Source organism: Manacus vitellinus, unplaced genomic scaffold (assembly GCF_001715985.3).
Source record: "Manacus vitellinus isolate BGI_N305 unplaced genomic scaffold, ASM171598v3 scaffold_3_pilon, whole genome shotgun sequence".
Taxonomy (NCBI): Eukaryota; Metazoa; Chordata; class Aves; order Passeriformes; family Pipridae; genus Manacus; species Manacus vitellinus.
In genome coordinates this window covers 10,523,106-10,538,400 of record NW_021940535.1, presented here as the reverse complement: position 1 = coordinate 10,538,400, position 15,295 = coordinate 10,523,106, and the positions used below count along the sequence as shown (strand labels likewise).

The 15,295-nt window shown below is 34.1% G+C and overlaps 1 protein-coding gene across 6 annotated transcripts in view; it reads left to right on the top strand.

Moving 5' to 3' along the window:
• ULK4 (unc-51 like kinase 4) overlaps nucleotides 1-15,295 on the top strand; it is a 219,654-nt gene that overhangs the window by 97,654 nt on the left and 106,705 nt on the right. For all 6 annotated transcript variants that reach the window (XM_018075381.3, XM_029961913.1, XM_029961914.1 and 3 more), the window contains exon 31: nucleotides 7,548-7,596. In XM_018075381.3, the coding sequence (XP_017930870.2) occupies nucleotides 7,548-7,596 (49 nt within the window). The remainder of the gene's footprint in view (nucleotides 1-7,547; nucleotides 7,597-15,295) is intronic.

Here is a 15,295-nt window from a genome sequence, read left to right as displayed (position 1 = left end):
AACCTTATTTTGAAATAAAGACTGAATTGGGAGGAGGATGAAGACTACTGTGCATTTATTTAGTTTGTTCCATATGATAGCTTGTTCTCAGACATGTTTACCTAACACATTCTCTCTTTCTTGCTTTCTCTTTTTTAATTCCACCAATTTTCTTGTAACTCACACTTATCATTCTTCTTCCCATCAACTCAGACTTTACCAGTGTGCTTTCTGATAGAGACGTGCAACATTTGAGCAGTTCTTATTTTAGCACTTGAGACAGATGCACTCCATTTTTTTGTTGCATTTTTTTCATAGCTGATATTGTAAGTTAGCTAACTTGTAATATCAGAGGAGAGACATTTCATCTTATTTTCACCATTTTTGGACACTTCTGTTTCCTATTACAGGTTGTTTGTTATATATGGCATAGACACAGATATTTGAATACTGTTGTATTTTTGATGGGGTTTATATTATTTTTATATTTTTAAGCTTATGATAAAATATACTAATTACAATATGTATTTTGAATGCCTTTAATTAGCATTTTGTAAGAATACAAAAAATACTTTGTAATCTCTGCCATTCCTCAACTGTGGAGGTAACTTTTAGCATTCTCTATTATGGGAGCCCTTCCTCTCTATTACTTTTCAGTTTAGCAGTGGAAAACTCTAGTGATATCCCATTAGTATGCTGCAAAATTAGATCTCTTACAAACATAAATTCTCTTGTGTAAAATGGTAGCTGTAAAAAACCCCAACTTTAATGTGTTTCTGTGAATACTTTAAGTGTTTGGACATCTGACCATATGAGTATCCACAGGAAGATAATCCAGTTTTAGAAAAGGATGAGTGTTTTCCTGCCTGTTTTGACCTTAATGGGTTAGAGTATAATTGAGTCAGGTGTTTCCCTTTTTGTACCTGTTTTTAAATCATGCAACAATTGCTGTCTGATACAACCTCACTTAGAGTTTGTTTAAAAAAAAAAGTCTCCTGTGTTAATTGCTCTTGGTGGATTGTACTTCTGTGAAGAGTTCTTCAAGGAATAGAACTCACAGTGGAAACAAATGTCTGCAGCAGGGAGAGATCTAACTATGCATAGTCTGTTTTCAAAAAGAGCAGTATCATAAAATACTTTGTCCTCTTGTGTGTTTCTCAACTTAATGTTATATGGGTGGATAAGATGTCAGATATAGTCTATTAAGGGTTGGAATTTTTTTGTTCCTGCTTTGAGTCTTTTATGCTGTTTTCCTGTGGTCTATAATGATCAGATTGCTATTTTTTTCTACTAGTGAGGAGGAGTTGATATAAATGTCTTAGTTTCTCTTAATATGGTATACCAGTTAGCTGTTCTTATGTGATTTGACTATTGGAAGGTATTCTATACTATGCTACTGCAGGAAACTTTGACTGGATCATGATTTTTGACTTGCCTTTGGCCTTACAGATAACCTTCTGAAATGTAGCTGCGTACTCTTTTATGCAACTACTTGGCTTACCTTTAGTTAGAAACTCATACCATTTGATGACATTAATATAGCTGAAAACTAAACCTTCTAACCTATGGAATCTGATTTTTATGGGATGCTAAAATATACATTTTTGGTTGCAGGGAAGGGAGACAGTAAAAGTAATAGAATAGAGGTGAAGGGAATATGAGATATTGCATCAGATAATAAGCATGAGAGTGGTACACATTCCAGTATTCTGTTATTAAGGTAATTTCCTGAGGGAGAAACACTTATCTAAGAACTAATAGTGTGACCCTTCTTGGATTTATGGTGAAGGACAGGGGACCAAATTAAGGAACCTTCCCCACCTCTGGTCCTTAAAATAAATTTCCCAGACAGACATTAGGCACTGCTCTAAAAAAGGGGAAAAAGTGTAACAAAACAAAACAGGAAAGTGCTGAAGAGCAACAACAACAACAACAAAAAAATTTGCTGCGTCTAAGTGCTACAGGTCTAGTACCTGTGAAGATGATAGATGGATCACCCTTGTACATAACAACAGATTGTCTTGACTAATTATAGTTATTTTTTATCATAGTGTCTTTGGAGTCATCTAAGAATGGTCCAATTTTCAAACTTTATTTATGCTACTGTTTGTACCCATGCATTATCTGTTAAAGAACATTGAAGGCAATTTCTGAAATGGTCTATCTAATATCCTTGCCCCCAGTTTCAAAAAACAAACAGTAAAAAAACCCTGAAACAAACCCTAAACCAAAACAAACTCTTTGTAGTTGATTTGGTGCTTTTAATTGTTTTGTGTTGGTAGAATTGTGATTCATTTCACAAGCACTTGTTAGCTTTGCACATTGTCTTTGAACCTGCTGTTGGTTTCTTTGCCATTATACTAGAGGACTAGCGCTTCAGTGCTTTCCTTGTCAATTGATTAATGTGGGTTTATATTAATTGCTTTAAGAACACTTTGTTCTTCCCATTAGTCATTTTAATTTCCTAGTTGAAGGTTGAAATACTCACTTTACAAAGTAGATCTATTTGTTTCTAAATTACTTTTCTGTTTTTATATGTTTTCTTGTTTTCTATGACTATGAATAAAATAAAATGGAATAGTTCTGATAATAGGTGAGCCTTAGGGCCTAGTCCGACCAAACTGAGCAGTAGAATTAGATGTTAGAGGTGTACAACATTAGTGAGAAAATTACAATGCAGATGGATTGAGAGATTGACAGTGGATGAAACTGTTTTATTAGGACTTTAGGGAATGTTTATGTAGATTTACAACCTGATTTTGATTACACTAGTTCACATCTATGAAAATTGAGTTGTAAAAACCCTCATTTTCTTATTAGGGCAGTAATGCTAATATAAAAGAGCAAAGAATTCATATGAACTTTGCTATTCCTATTTTTGGTGTAATATTTGCATATATGCTGCTTTATCGAATAACACCAGGCAGGAAGACTTGCCCAGAAACAGACTCTTGAAATGTTAAGTTGTGTGTCAGCTAATAACACTGTTGTCAGATCGCACATCATTGTAATTCATATCAAAGGCAGTGGTCAGAGTTCATTATTGCAAGTGAGTTCTCATAGTCTAGTCATGTACAGACTGTAATACTAATCACCGTTTTTAATGTAAAACACAACTCCTTAGAGTTACATTTTATAAAAGCTCCCCTTTAGTAAAGAAATTAGCTATTAACCTTAAACCTGTAATTTTGTCTTCTCTTTCGTGTTGCTGATCAATTGCTGAATGTCTGAGTTGTAAAAATGAGAAGCTAATATTTGATGTTACTGTTAAGTGAATTTTTGAAAAGCGTCGTATTGGAAGGTTCACATATTTACTCTTTTAATGTAAAACATTAAAAAGAAGGAGAAAATGCCGTTCATTCTTGGTTATTTTTACTTTCAATAGTGAATTTTTGCCTTTGGTAATATAAGTAGCAAATAAAAAATAAGCAGTTAATGAGAAAAAGTCAGCTGGTTGGGTGCTACAGTTGGAACTGCAGACTTGAGTGAATTCAGTTCTGCCATGAATCCTCTGTTCAGCACAAAGCAAATCTGAACCACTGAAAAGTCCATTCTCTTATGTGCAATAGTAGGTGCCCAGAGAAGACTATAGGAAGGAGTCAGGTGAGTGGGAATACTTTCAGGAGGCTTTCTCAGACCCCTGTGAGTTGTTTTTTTTTTCAGAAGCCATACAAGAATTTGTGGTATTCTGTAGGTAGTAGCTATTGAGGAGTAATTTTCATTTCATTTATGTGGGTTGAAAGATATATTCGACAAATAACAATAATAGTTAATCTATAGCATACTCACATGCATATGTAATTTTATCATCTTCAGGTATTTTCTTTGGATTTCTTTGTCTGATCTGGCATTTACCACTTAATTTGATGCCATCATCTTATGGTGGAAAAGAAGGACACTACTTCATAAATTTCTAGAATATTGTCTCCTTTAGCTGTGCCTTTGCAATCTGAACAGTCATGGCTATTTTTTAAGACCCCTTATCAGGTGTCCTTATACATTCTGAAAGCTCAAGCATACTGTATCAACCAGCTGACCAAATTCTTCAAAAATTTGTTGTGGATTTGACATTTCATCCCTTTACAATGAATGTCTTGGTTCTTGCTTTGTCCATGTCCACCAGTTCTGTTCTTCAGAATAGTTTCTACTCATTTGTTCAGCTTACAGTGTCTGTAATAACCCATTTTTCACACACCCTCACCCAACTTTTCTCTAAAGCTTATGTCTGATAACATCACATTTTCTGTCTTTTAAATTTTTAAGGAATTACACCTGTAACAAAAAGCCTTTGGTGTTCAGTGTCCTGCAGTAGGTCTGTGTTTTGAAAAAAGGTAATTCAGGATATCTTAGAAAAGCAGATCTTGCAAATTGCTGGAAAGCAAAATTCAAGGTGTAATCTCATTCTGAAAATTGTTAGTATATTAAAAATTCAGATTGTACTGACAGCAAGTCTTATAAAATCAGATGACCAGTTATTTTGAGCCAGTTGTTTATTTATACATAGATTTAAATGAGAACATATTTAGTGTTGTTATTTAGTATTATGATTTGCTTATGTGTATTGTGATGATTCTGTTTCTTTTCCAAACAGAGTAGTACCTAATTAAATATAAATTTTCTAAAAGTCTATAAAGAACCAAACTACTTTTAGTTTAAAATATGAACATTCTATGAAATAAATTCCATAGCTAAACTCCTTTTTCACTGGCTTTAGGACATTTCCTTTGTAAAACTATGTAAGATAGCAATGAAGGGTGTGACAATGTCACTCTCTTCAGCACATATATGCAAAGTTGGGATAAATCAACTTTAAGCTTTGTCTTAATGCAATGTTTGAGGTGACTTTATGCTTTAGTTAAATTATGTGTATAATTTTCTTTAGAGGCTGCAGCTATTTTTTGCTTCAGTCATAAAGGTTTGCAGGTGACCTTTAAGAACAGCCATATTAGCTCTAGTTTTGTTTTAGCTTATCTCAGCAGAAAGTAGAGCTGACTTTGTAATACTCTAACAATCGGGACTGCTTGCAGTTTTTGGAAACAATTGTTTCATAATTTACCCTTTACCACAAAAGCATTTTTCTAGGTTTTTCCTAAAATAGGATTGCTTAGCTATTCTTGGTATTTGATTGTGTTTTACTGCTAATGTGTTCACAGTTTAAATGCTGCTTATGTAGCAAAGTGAGCAGCTTTTGCTGGGGTAAGTAATTCCAATAAGCCCTAAGCACAAGTAGGTTTGTGCTGGCAAAACTTAATTTTGTCAGTACAAATACTGTTACAGTTGTTGCTCTTTTTGGGAGTCTGTGGTGTTTAAATGGCCTTTTTAATGTTCAGTATTGTTATACTCACATCAGCAAAATTCTGTTTTACAGGCATGGCCTAAGCTTTTCATTTAACTCATAGATTTGGCTCTGGTAATGAACCTCAAATATAATAAGTCTTCCTATCTGCAATGCTGGGACTCTGTTATGAACTGACTGTGTCCAAGGTACCATAACTGTCTATTAAAGAGTTATTAGATTGCCCAGAGGAGAACAGCTTTCATGTTGTCCTGACTTATGGAAGGAACTGGTTTTTTCCACTGCATATGGATTTTTTTCACTTCAACTTAATAAGAAGAGAAATTGTCCTTAAATTCAAGCTTCTAAGCTTAGAAATAATGAGTTTCTTTCCTTACATAAACTCTTTTCTCTCTGCTGGGTGTAACATTTCTGTATGCAAGAAAAAATAAACACATTTGTTTGAACAAGGCTATTACTTAATTTTGTTAAATGTGTATATATAAGTGCATAAAATGATACTGGTTTATTATGTTTTGAACAATTTAGTGGATGTGTTTTACTCATCTCTAGGTCCGCGTGCCAGTGGTGTACAGTGCAGCAGATCTTCCTATACTAAGCCCCTGCTCCCTCCCCAAACTCATATAGATTCTATATCATAGAATCATTATTACATTTAGGTTAAGGCAAGGATCAGAGAATTACGAAAACAGTAAGAAATAGTAAACCATTATTCATACATAATGCACACATCTGCATCACTCAGAAGTAATTCTTAATTCTTCGTAGATATGGTTGTTCTCTTAGTGTGGCTTTTATTCCTTATTGTATTTCCTTTACATGATGTGATTTCAGCAAATGTGAACAACCAGAGCTTGATAGGTGACATTAATCTCAGTGAAGCATCTTATTCTTTTATGACCCTTGGATGTTTGTTCTAGCTGCCTATGAATTTTTTCATGAAGTTCATAGAGGAGAATGTTAAATTTCTTTTAGCTGCTTCAATTCACAGTATAGTACTTTAGCTTACCCTATCCAGAAAAATAATACCTTCTCTTTTCTTACTGGACATGAATAAAAACTCTGAAATTGAACTATGTGATTTTAGGAATATATAAGTTCTTTTTAACAAATAGTTTACCAAACAGAATTAATCTGATTACTGTTGTACCAGAAGCTGGTATAGAGTTTTACATAGTAAAACTTCAAACATGAAATTCGATGCTCATCTTAGTCAAATATAACTCATGTTTCTTCACAGAGAACAATATATTATAACTTTGTGTTTTTAACTGACATACTTCTTGAAAGACAATTTTGTAGTTTGTTGTATGGAGAGATCCCAGACATGCTCTCTGTGTTTGAGTTCTGTGTTTATTACACGACTCATAATACAGTCTTAAGTGTATCACAAGGCTAAACCTACCAGTTGCTTATGAATCACTTCAGTAATGTTATAGTGACACAAGAGAAAATTTTCGAAACATACAATTTGATGTTCTCTGTCATGCTTGGTGAATAGGCATCTAGTATAGTGTATAAGAGGGGGGACAATCATTCTTCAAACTAGACAATATAATACAGTTAAACATATGTAATCATATGATTCATATGTCAGAGTGTGAGACACACATGCTTTACTAATAAATATAAAGTGTTTTGTGTTCTAAGAGTAGAAAATACCGTATTAATGTAAAGTATTACTGATTTTTGAGAATATTCTTCTTTCTTATAAGCATATACATGCTGGTTTGTATCTGATTTTGAAATGCAGGAGAATATAGCTAACTTCTGTAGGGCCACCACTGCTCAGCACTGTCAAGAGAGTTGGCTGACAAAAGTATCATATAGAAATACGTTAAACCCAAGAAGCTAGTAAAAATAGCATGCTTTAGAAAAACGCAGCATATTTATAATTCTATTATGTGTGCTGAGTCTATTAATTAAGTTAGTTAATGGTGCACTCTGTTTCATAGTATGTATAGTGCTATACTTATGAATTTTTATTCATTTCTGCCATTAAAAAATATTAACTTAATTACTGTTCCACTCACTTGAATCGCATCAGTGAAGCAGACCTGGAAGTAATTTCCGAAACAGTCTGACATTGCTGTTTCTATTTAATATCTGAAGTGGAACTCATTTTTGTTGAGAGCTAGTCTAAAGCTAAGGTTCTGGGTCATGGATTTTGGAAACAACTATTCTACTACTCTGTTCCTGTTGTGAGTTTAGTGTGTTAAATAAGAATTCTATTCCTCTGTTTTTAAATAAATCTTAAAACATGTTTTTACAGCCTCGTGGAAGAAATCCATCTTTTTCCAGTTCTTTTCCAAGTCATTTTGGTAAGAATAATTTTTAATATATATATTCTAATAGATAGATATAATATCTCTCAAATCATGTCAAACTAGTAAGTTTCATTAGGCATGTTGATAAAATAATAAGACATTGATAAAATCAAATGAAACAGTCTACCTAGTTTAAGTGACCATTTATGCAGTTCTCACCAACTAATTGAAGTTTCCTAAGGATACTTTTTTAATCAAAAAACCTCCCGAAAAATAGAACAAAAGAACTTGATCTCTGATTAGAACTATATATTTGCCCAATTGAAGCAAGAAATGCTGAGGAACTTGCATTTTATTAAATAGTATCAAATACAAGTTTGATGGTCTCAATTCCCACTATTTGACTTTGGAATTTCCTTCAAAATAAAGTATCAAGGATAAGATTTTGGATAGTCACATGCGAAATTTCCGTCCCTAAATAGAATCTGCCACTTACAAATGTCAGGAAAACTGTTGATGGTTTTATTTCTCTGATAAGTTGCAAAACAAATATGTTAATGAAGAAGAGAAATGTTTAGACTGGTTTGGAATCTGGGTACTGTGCTATCCATTAGCCTTCTCATTGCTAAATTCCACAGTCTCTTATTTATTTTTTTAATCTTTGTGTTCATGAAGTCACATCAGGTAAGTGTCCTGTCATGTAAGCATGCTCCTGATGAATACTAAATATCTGTTATAAATAAATATGCATAATTTATGCAGTGTGGGCATGTTGCATACTTGCTTTTGCATCATTCTTGAAATTCAGTCTTTTTCAGATGATGTTCATAAATGTGATTCTGAATCAACTTTGATATTCCTTTCTTAGGTTTAATTATTTTAATCTTCACTATTCCTTTGCAGTGATTTATTTCACTGCCTGTCATTTTGAATCTCTTTAATACTGCATACCCAGATAAGCCTTTTTTTATTAAAGTAACTTCTTAAGTGATAGATTTTTCCAGCAGCATACGGAACACAAGCTTTATGACATTTTTTGTGCATATATGTACAAATCTCTTCTTCTGATAAATATTCAGAATAACAAACCCCAAGATTTTACAAATGCCAAGATTTTACGGTATTTCATAAATAGTTTTGACCTAGGATGAGTACTACTTTTAGGTAGTAATAAAAGAAGAACATAGTAAAATATGTAAGTCAGATGTGTCATATTAATCCTTAAATATCGAATTAATGTTTTAAATGTCCTTCGGTGCTAGAATCTTGAAATTTAACTTCCAATATATATATATGTTAGTCTATAGCTATGAGTGTTTGAACGTGGTTATGATCTCTAGAAGTATTCCCACATATTGAAAAAATTTTTATCATGTATCTGTAGTCATGGAATTTAAAATGTGTGTATGTCATACCATGTAAGTAGGATGAGTTAGAGCCAGTCATAAATGCTCCCTCATGACCTCCCCACATGCAGTTTGACCTCATGAGTTCTAGAAATAGTATGGGGTTTTTTAGGGAGAAAAAAGCAGTTCAGCTCAAAATTGTCTGCAATTCTGTGAAGGTTTCACAGCTCTCTTGAACCCGTATAGCTCTCTTTGAGCTTATGGTAGAGTGGTGAGGGGGAAATCTTGTAGCTTTTAGGGAGAAAAAAATTTCCCCCTTCAATATGCTTTGTTCTGAGAGAACATCTGAAATTGCTTCAATTGCCGTATGCAGCATTCGAGCTTTAACAGTACTGTGGCTGTCAGCTGTGGTCTTGTTTGGCTCAAGGGATGTGAGATATGACACCCTAAACAATAAGGAGGGTGGCAACCTGTTCCCCTGTTTTCCCTACAGAAAAGTAAATTCAGCAAAGGAAGGTTAGGCAGTTAGAAAAACTTGGGAGCCAGGACTAGACAGACTGGAAGAATTAATCATTAGGCTGTTTTCCTCATAAACAGAGTGGATTGAACAGAACAGATTAGCAAACTCCTTCATTACAGGTTTCTGAAATGTTTTTTGTAGTCATATGGATGAAGGGATTACCTATAATTTGCTTCTCATTATTCTCCATAACCTAGTCTTTGTCTAGGTTTGTACTTCTGTTTGTTTCAAGAAACAGTACAAATAGAAATGTTGAGCTCTGTACCTAGAATTTTACCAGACCGTGATCTATTGAATTTGAATTATGCTTCAGAGTCAATATACTATTTTATACTGACAGTAAGTTAATGTAGAGGTATTGCTATCAAGTTCAAGGAATATCACTAGTACTGCATGATTTCTGTGCCAAGACTGAATATCCAATGTATATTTTCTATGCATCATTAAATATAGTTCATATTCTTTGCTGTGATGTGACTGACAGGACATTGACTCTGTTAGGCTCTGAAGGGAAATATTGTGGGCTCAAAATTTGAAAGTATCTCCAGGAACAGTCTTTGTTTCTAGGCTACGATCAAAGTGGAATTGAATGTACTAGCTTTAATCTAGCTATCTCAGTAGCAAGGATGTGATGGCTTGCAGATACTGAGCAGTTTACAATAAATAGGTTTTAATAGGACTGCTTTTCCCTGCTCATCAGCGTAGAGTTACACTACCTCTTTTACTCAATGCTACTCTATGTTTTGGTCTAAGCAGTAACACTGAGATTTGGCAATTTTTTATTCTCTGTCATCTCACTGAACCAGTTAGATCTCTAAATTCAACTAAAGCACATGAAATGTATCCTTTCATAACATTTATGTTATAGTTGCCAAACAGAAAGAACTGGATTAGTGAAAAAATCTGTTGCTGTCTACCTTAAGAGTTTTCTAAGAGAATAGCCATTATTTATATAATATATTTATATTTACCTGAGCTAGGTTTTAGTTAGTGATCTAATTAGTAAGAGGCTTTAAATAGAGTTCCAGTTCCCCTGGAAACCCTCAGCACTCATTTATCTCTCAACACTTAGTTGCATTTAGGAAATACGCATTAATGGTGTACTTTGTGAGTGTGTGAGGACCTGTATAGAGTTCTTGGTTATAGAATTTCAGAGGGGAATTTCATGTTACACCTGAATGGAAATTAATTTCATTGGTACCATGATCCCAGATCCTAGTGTGAGCAGTTATGTAGATTATGAGTAGTTCTACAAAGCAATATGAAGGTATGACTGTAATACGAGTGGACATTGATCTTGCTATAATGTCTAATGGGGTCAGCAATAATGTAGGGATGTGTATTTGTGGAAAAAAGGAGATATATTGTCAATATACGAGTATTTTCAGGACAGTAAGTGATTGAAAAGCAGAAGGAAGGTTGGTATCATAATGTACAAAAATTAAAAGATGCAAACTCCTCTTGATAACAAGATTAAGAATAGTGAACGAAATTCCATTATTATGTAAATGATGCCAAAAGTTGGGTTGATATAAGATATAAATATAAAATACTACTGTTGATGAAGAAAGGATTGTAGCAGAAGTTACTGTGGGATATGTTCCAGGTTTTATTTTCTTGCTGCCTTTTTCTACTACATCCTTAGTATTCTGTTTCTAATATGTTTTACTATGTCAAGCCTGTCATCTGTCTGCAGGATCAGTTTATGATATACAAAATATTCTTTTTTATTATTATGTTATAATTCTGGAATGAGGTTAATAAAGGATTTTGAAGTGGTTTGCTGCCATATTTGTAAATTGTGGCTATTCATATTTTAGATTGCTACCAAGATTTTCACATTGCTGAGTAGCAAGCAATGAAATTGGCATAAATGTTATTCTCTGTGCTATGTTACTTTCTAAGTTAGGGTAATATCGTAAATATTACCTGGTCTTCCTTTAGAGTTATCTGAATGTAAGCTGTTGCACAGAAAAGAAATTCTGTGTAGTTGGTGAAATTGTATTTTTCTGCTGATAAGTTTTAAAACTAAAGCTAATGATGCTTGTGATTAGGAGCTCAGTGCTACCCTATTTTTAAAGCTCACTAGTCAATTGTGTGCTTATCCTATTAAAATCTCTGTTGTAGCTTTTAATCACACCAGCATGTCACAGACTTCAGTTCTGGCTGTAAAATGTTTTTTTTACAAAGTTCTGTATTTTAATGGCCTGCTAAAATTTAAAGGTATATTGTTTTAATAAAAATTATATTGTAGTAAGATTGAAAGATATTGTATTTATAAATGATATCTTATTAGTAAATACCATCAATCAATGGTAGATAGTGTCTTAGTATCTAAACTGTAAATATAAAAATATAGTGATTATTTTATTTATATTGCTGTTCTGTCCTTAGCACAAAAGAATGGGGAGCACGTTTCTAACTCTTGCAAGTGTTTGTAAGCCATTCAGGGCGGGTACTTGAAACAACAGAGTAGGAGACTCTTATTCTTATATTCTGTAAGAGAGTACAAATATCTGCTGCTGAATGAATTTCTTCTGCTGCTAATGAATTTCACCATTCCTTGCTGCTTTTAGGGAAAAGCTGTATTTATAAGGTATCTGAAATTATATTCTAAGATGAATATTTGTGGCTTCTACAGGATAAGCATTAGTTATAGTTAGGAAACTTAAATGTATCCATAATTAGTATCTCCATGTTTTTTTCTTCTTGTGCACATACGTCCTGAAATTCTATATTTAGTAGTCAGATTGTATGCTGTGACAGTGTATGTAAACCTACTGTGACAGATTAGGAATATAATCTATGAAGATTTCTGAAAGTGGAAATGCCAAAATCCTATTTTAATTGGTGGTTTATAAAGCAAAATAATTGCTTTTTTGAAAGAGATTTAATATTCAAAGATGGGTTAAGGAGAAACAAGTAAAAAAGTGTTGGAATATCTTAGAATTTATGTATTTGAAATGAAATTGAAATTACGAGATACCATTTAAAGAAAAAAAATGTAATGCAAGTGTAAAATTTGCTATGAATAGAAGAACATCTTAACAATAAGAATGGTTTCAGTCTTTTTCAAACTGACAAATGTCTTACCAATTCATTGAAGTCGTGTCAACACTTAGTAAGGTATTGCATTTATTCTCTTTTTAATGCTAACTCAAATTAATAGGAGTGTTTCTAAAGACCAAAGAAGAAAAGGTAGTAGGGTACAGTATGTTAAGTTCCAATTTTCAAGGAATAAAATATGGCTCCTCTGGTAAAAATGTTGGGTTTTTTCATTACTCAGTTGACTTGCTTAAGCACTTTTAGTTTAAGGATGAGATTCCTGAGACTACTTATTTCTGTTAATTGCTGACATGAAAATTGTGTATACCTAAAAGAGATAAGCTTATACATCAGAATGTATAGTCCTGGAAATAAACATGTCTAAGTGGAATTCTCTTGAGAACTTTTTAGCATGAAGCAGAATCTTACTAAGAGAAAGTTTTCCTTTCAGAAACAGATTTTTTTGTTTTGTTTCAGTAATCTTTCAGTCAGGAGTTTCTGAGGAGGGTTTACACATATAAATGTTCAATTAGTGTTGAATCAGCTGTTAATCTGTTATCGTCAGCTGTTCTCCGCAATCATTAACACTGTACACAGAATGAATTCTTGACAGTTTTGTTTTATTGGTGTGTAGCTCATGTTTTTAACAGATGACAACAAAACTACTAGAAGCTAAAATGCATGGTATAAAAGCAACTTCTGATTGTGATTAATAATGAGAACCCATGGTATTTGATTTGTTTCCCTGGATACTGTTAAGTGATATGTAGTGGTTTTGCATATGGATAAAGCAGTCACAGAACTACAGATTTTCTGAAGTTGGAAGGGACTAAGAAAGATCGTAGTGTCCAACTACCTGCTTCTTGCAGGACTACCTAGAAGTACGTCATATGACTAGAAGTGTCATCCAGATGCTCCTTGAACTCTGTCAGGCTTGGTGCCATGACCACTTCTCTGGGAAGTCTGTTACAGTGCTCAGCCACCCTCTCAGTGAAGAATCTTTTCCTTATATTGTCTGAACTTGCCCTGATGCATTCCCTCATGTCTTGTCGATGGTCACCAGAGAGAGTAGATTAGCATCTCCCCTCTGCTGCCTCACTTGAGGAGGTTGTAGGCTGTGATAAGGTCTCCCTTCAACCTTCTCTCCTCCAGGCTGAACAAACCAAGTGACCTCAGCTGCTTCTTGTGGGTCTTGCCCTTGAGACTTTGCACCATCTGGGCAACCCTTCTTTGGACACACTCTACTAGTTTGATGTCCTTCTTATATTATGGTGCCCAAAACTGCACACAGTACTCAAGGTGAGGCCGCAGCAGTGCAGAGCAGAGCAGGACAATCACCTCGATCGACCGACTGGTGATGCTTTGCCCGATGCCCCCCCGGACATGGTTGGCCCTTTGGCTGCCAGGGCACTGCTGACTCATATTCAGCTTGCCATTGATCAGGACCCCCAGCTCACTTGCCACAGGGCTGCTCTCCAGCCTTTTGTTCCCCTCTGAAAAGGTCAACTGAAGTTTCCTTTGCACAGGCATTTTCCTACAAACAATGGGAGAAAGATTTGATTTTTTCAATATCATTGTAACATATACTAGGCTTTCAATGTTTGCTATAATCGCAGACCTTAAGGCTTGTCTGTGCCGCAGTCAGTGTATGGCAACAATTCACAAAGTTGTCTCTACCTAACTCTGACAGTTAACTGCTGTAGCCATCCTGGCTTAGGTGCCCTAGCAAGTTCAAAGTGAAGGATATCTTCACGCTTAATGTATGGATGTCCTCCCATACTTGCAGAAGACCAATGTAAGTTTGAAGAAATCTCATGAAAGGACTGGAACAGGAATGTTAGAAGTGATGGGAACATCGCAGGATTTAGAAGATATTCAAGTTTTGGTATGAGAAGCACTGTATAAATTCTAAGTAAATGTGGGCAGCCTATTTTATGACTGTATGTCTGTGTGAATCTATCCCCAGTAGGACCGCTGGTGGAAAAAAAAAAGTGTTTGAGGAAGTAGAGCCATCCTTTAAATCATTTTAATATTATAAATCAATATTCTGCATAATAAAATGGGGTTTAAAAAAGCAAAAAGCATGTCCTTCTATCATTCTCTTTCTTATCTAATAAACTATTTTGAACCAGTGCTTCTGTTAGGGATGGGAGTAAAGTTATTTACAAAATCACCTGGAGCTCCACTTCTGAGAGAAAAATTGAGTCCACAGCATTTGTGACAGCATTATACTCTTTTATTGGAAGGAAATTCAGCTATTTGCATCTTAAAGGAATTGCTTCCTATTGCTAGACAGTAATATTTTAGTGTGTATGCTACATAACTATTTTTTTTTTTATTTTATAATCAGTGCTAAGGGACATAAGAAAACTCATATATAAACAATATTTTTATGTGTTTCTTGGTAGATTTTTTTTTATCCTGTCCCAGAACTTGAAAATTGTACAGATAATAAACATGAGTCTAAAAGACAGTAATACGGTTTTAAAGCTAGGTATAACATACTGGATAAGAAAATCACAAACAAGTAGTGAAGTGCATGGCTGTATTCTTTGCAGAAATAGTGACCATAATTACTGCTGATACTAGAACACATTTCTAAGTTTTACGATGCCGTGACTGTTTTCCATCTCTTTGGTCTCACTCTTCACATTATATATTACCAGTCTTCAATAAGCACTCAAGCATACTGTTTTGGTGAAGGTGTTTTTTTTAATAAACATTTCTTAAGTAGTCTGGAGTGGATGGTTATTCTGTGTCTTACCAGTTGTCTTTTGAATAAAAATATTCTCACAATTTCAAAGAAAAAGTTGTCATGAACTAACAGTCGTTATTCCTTGCA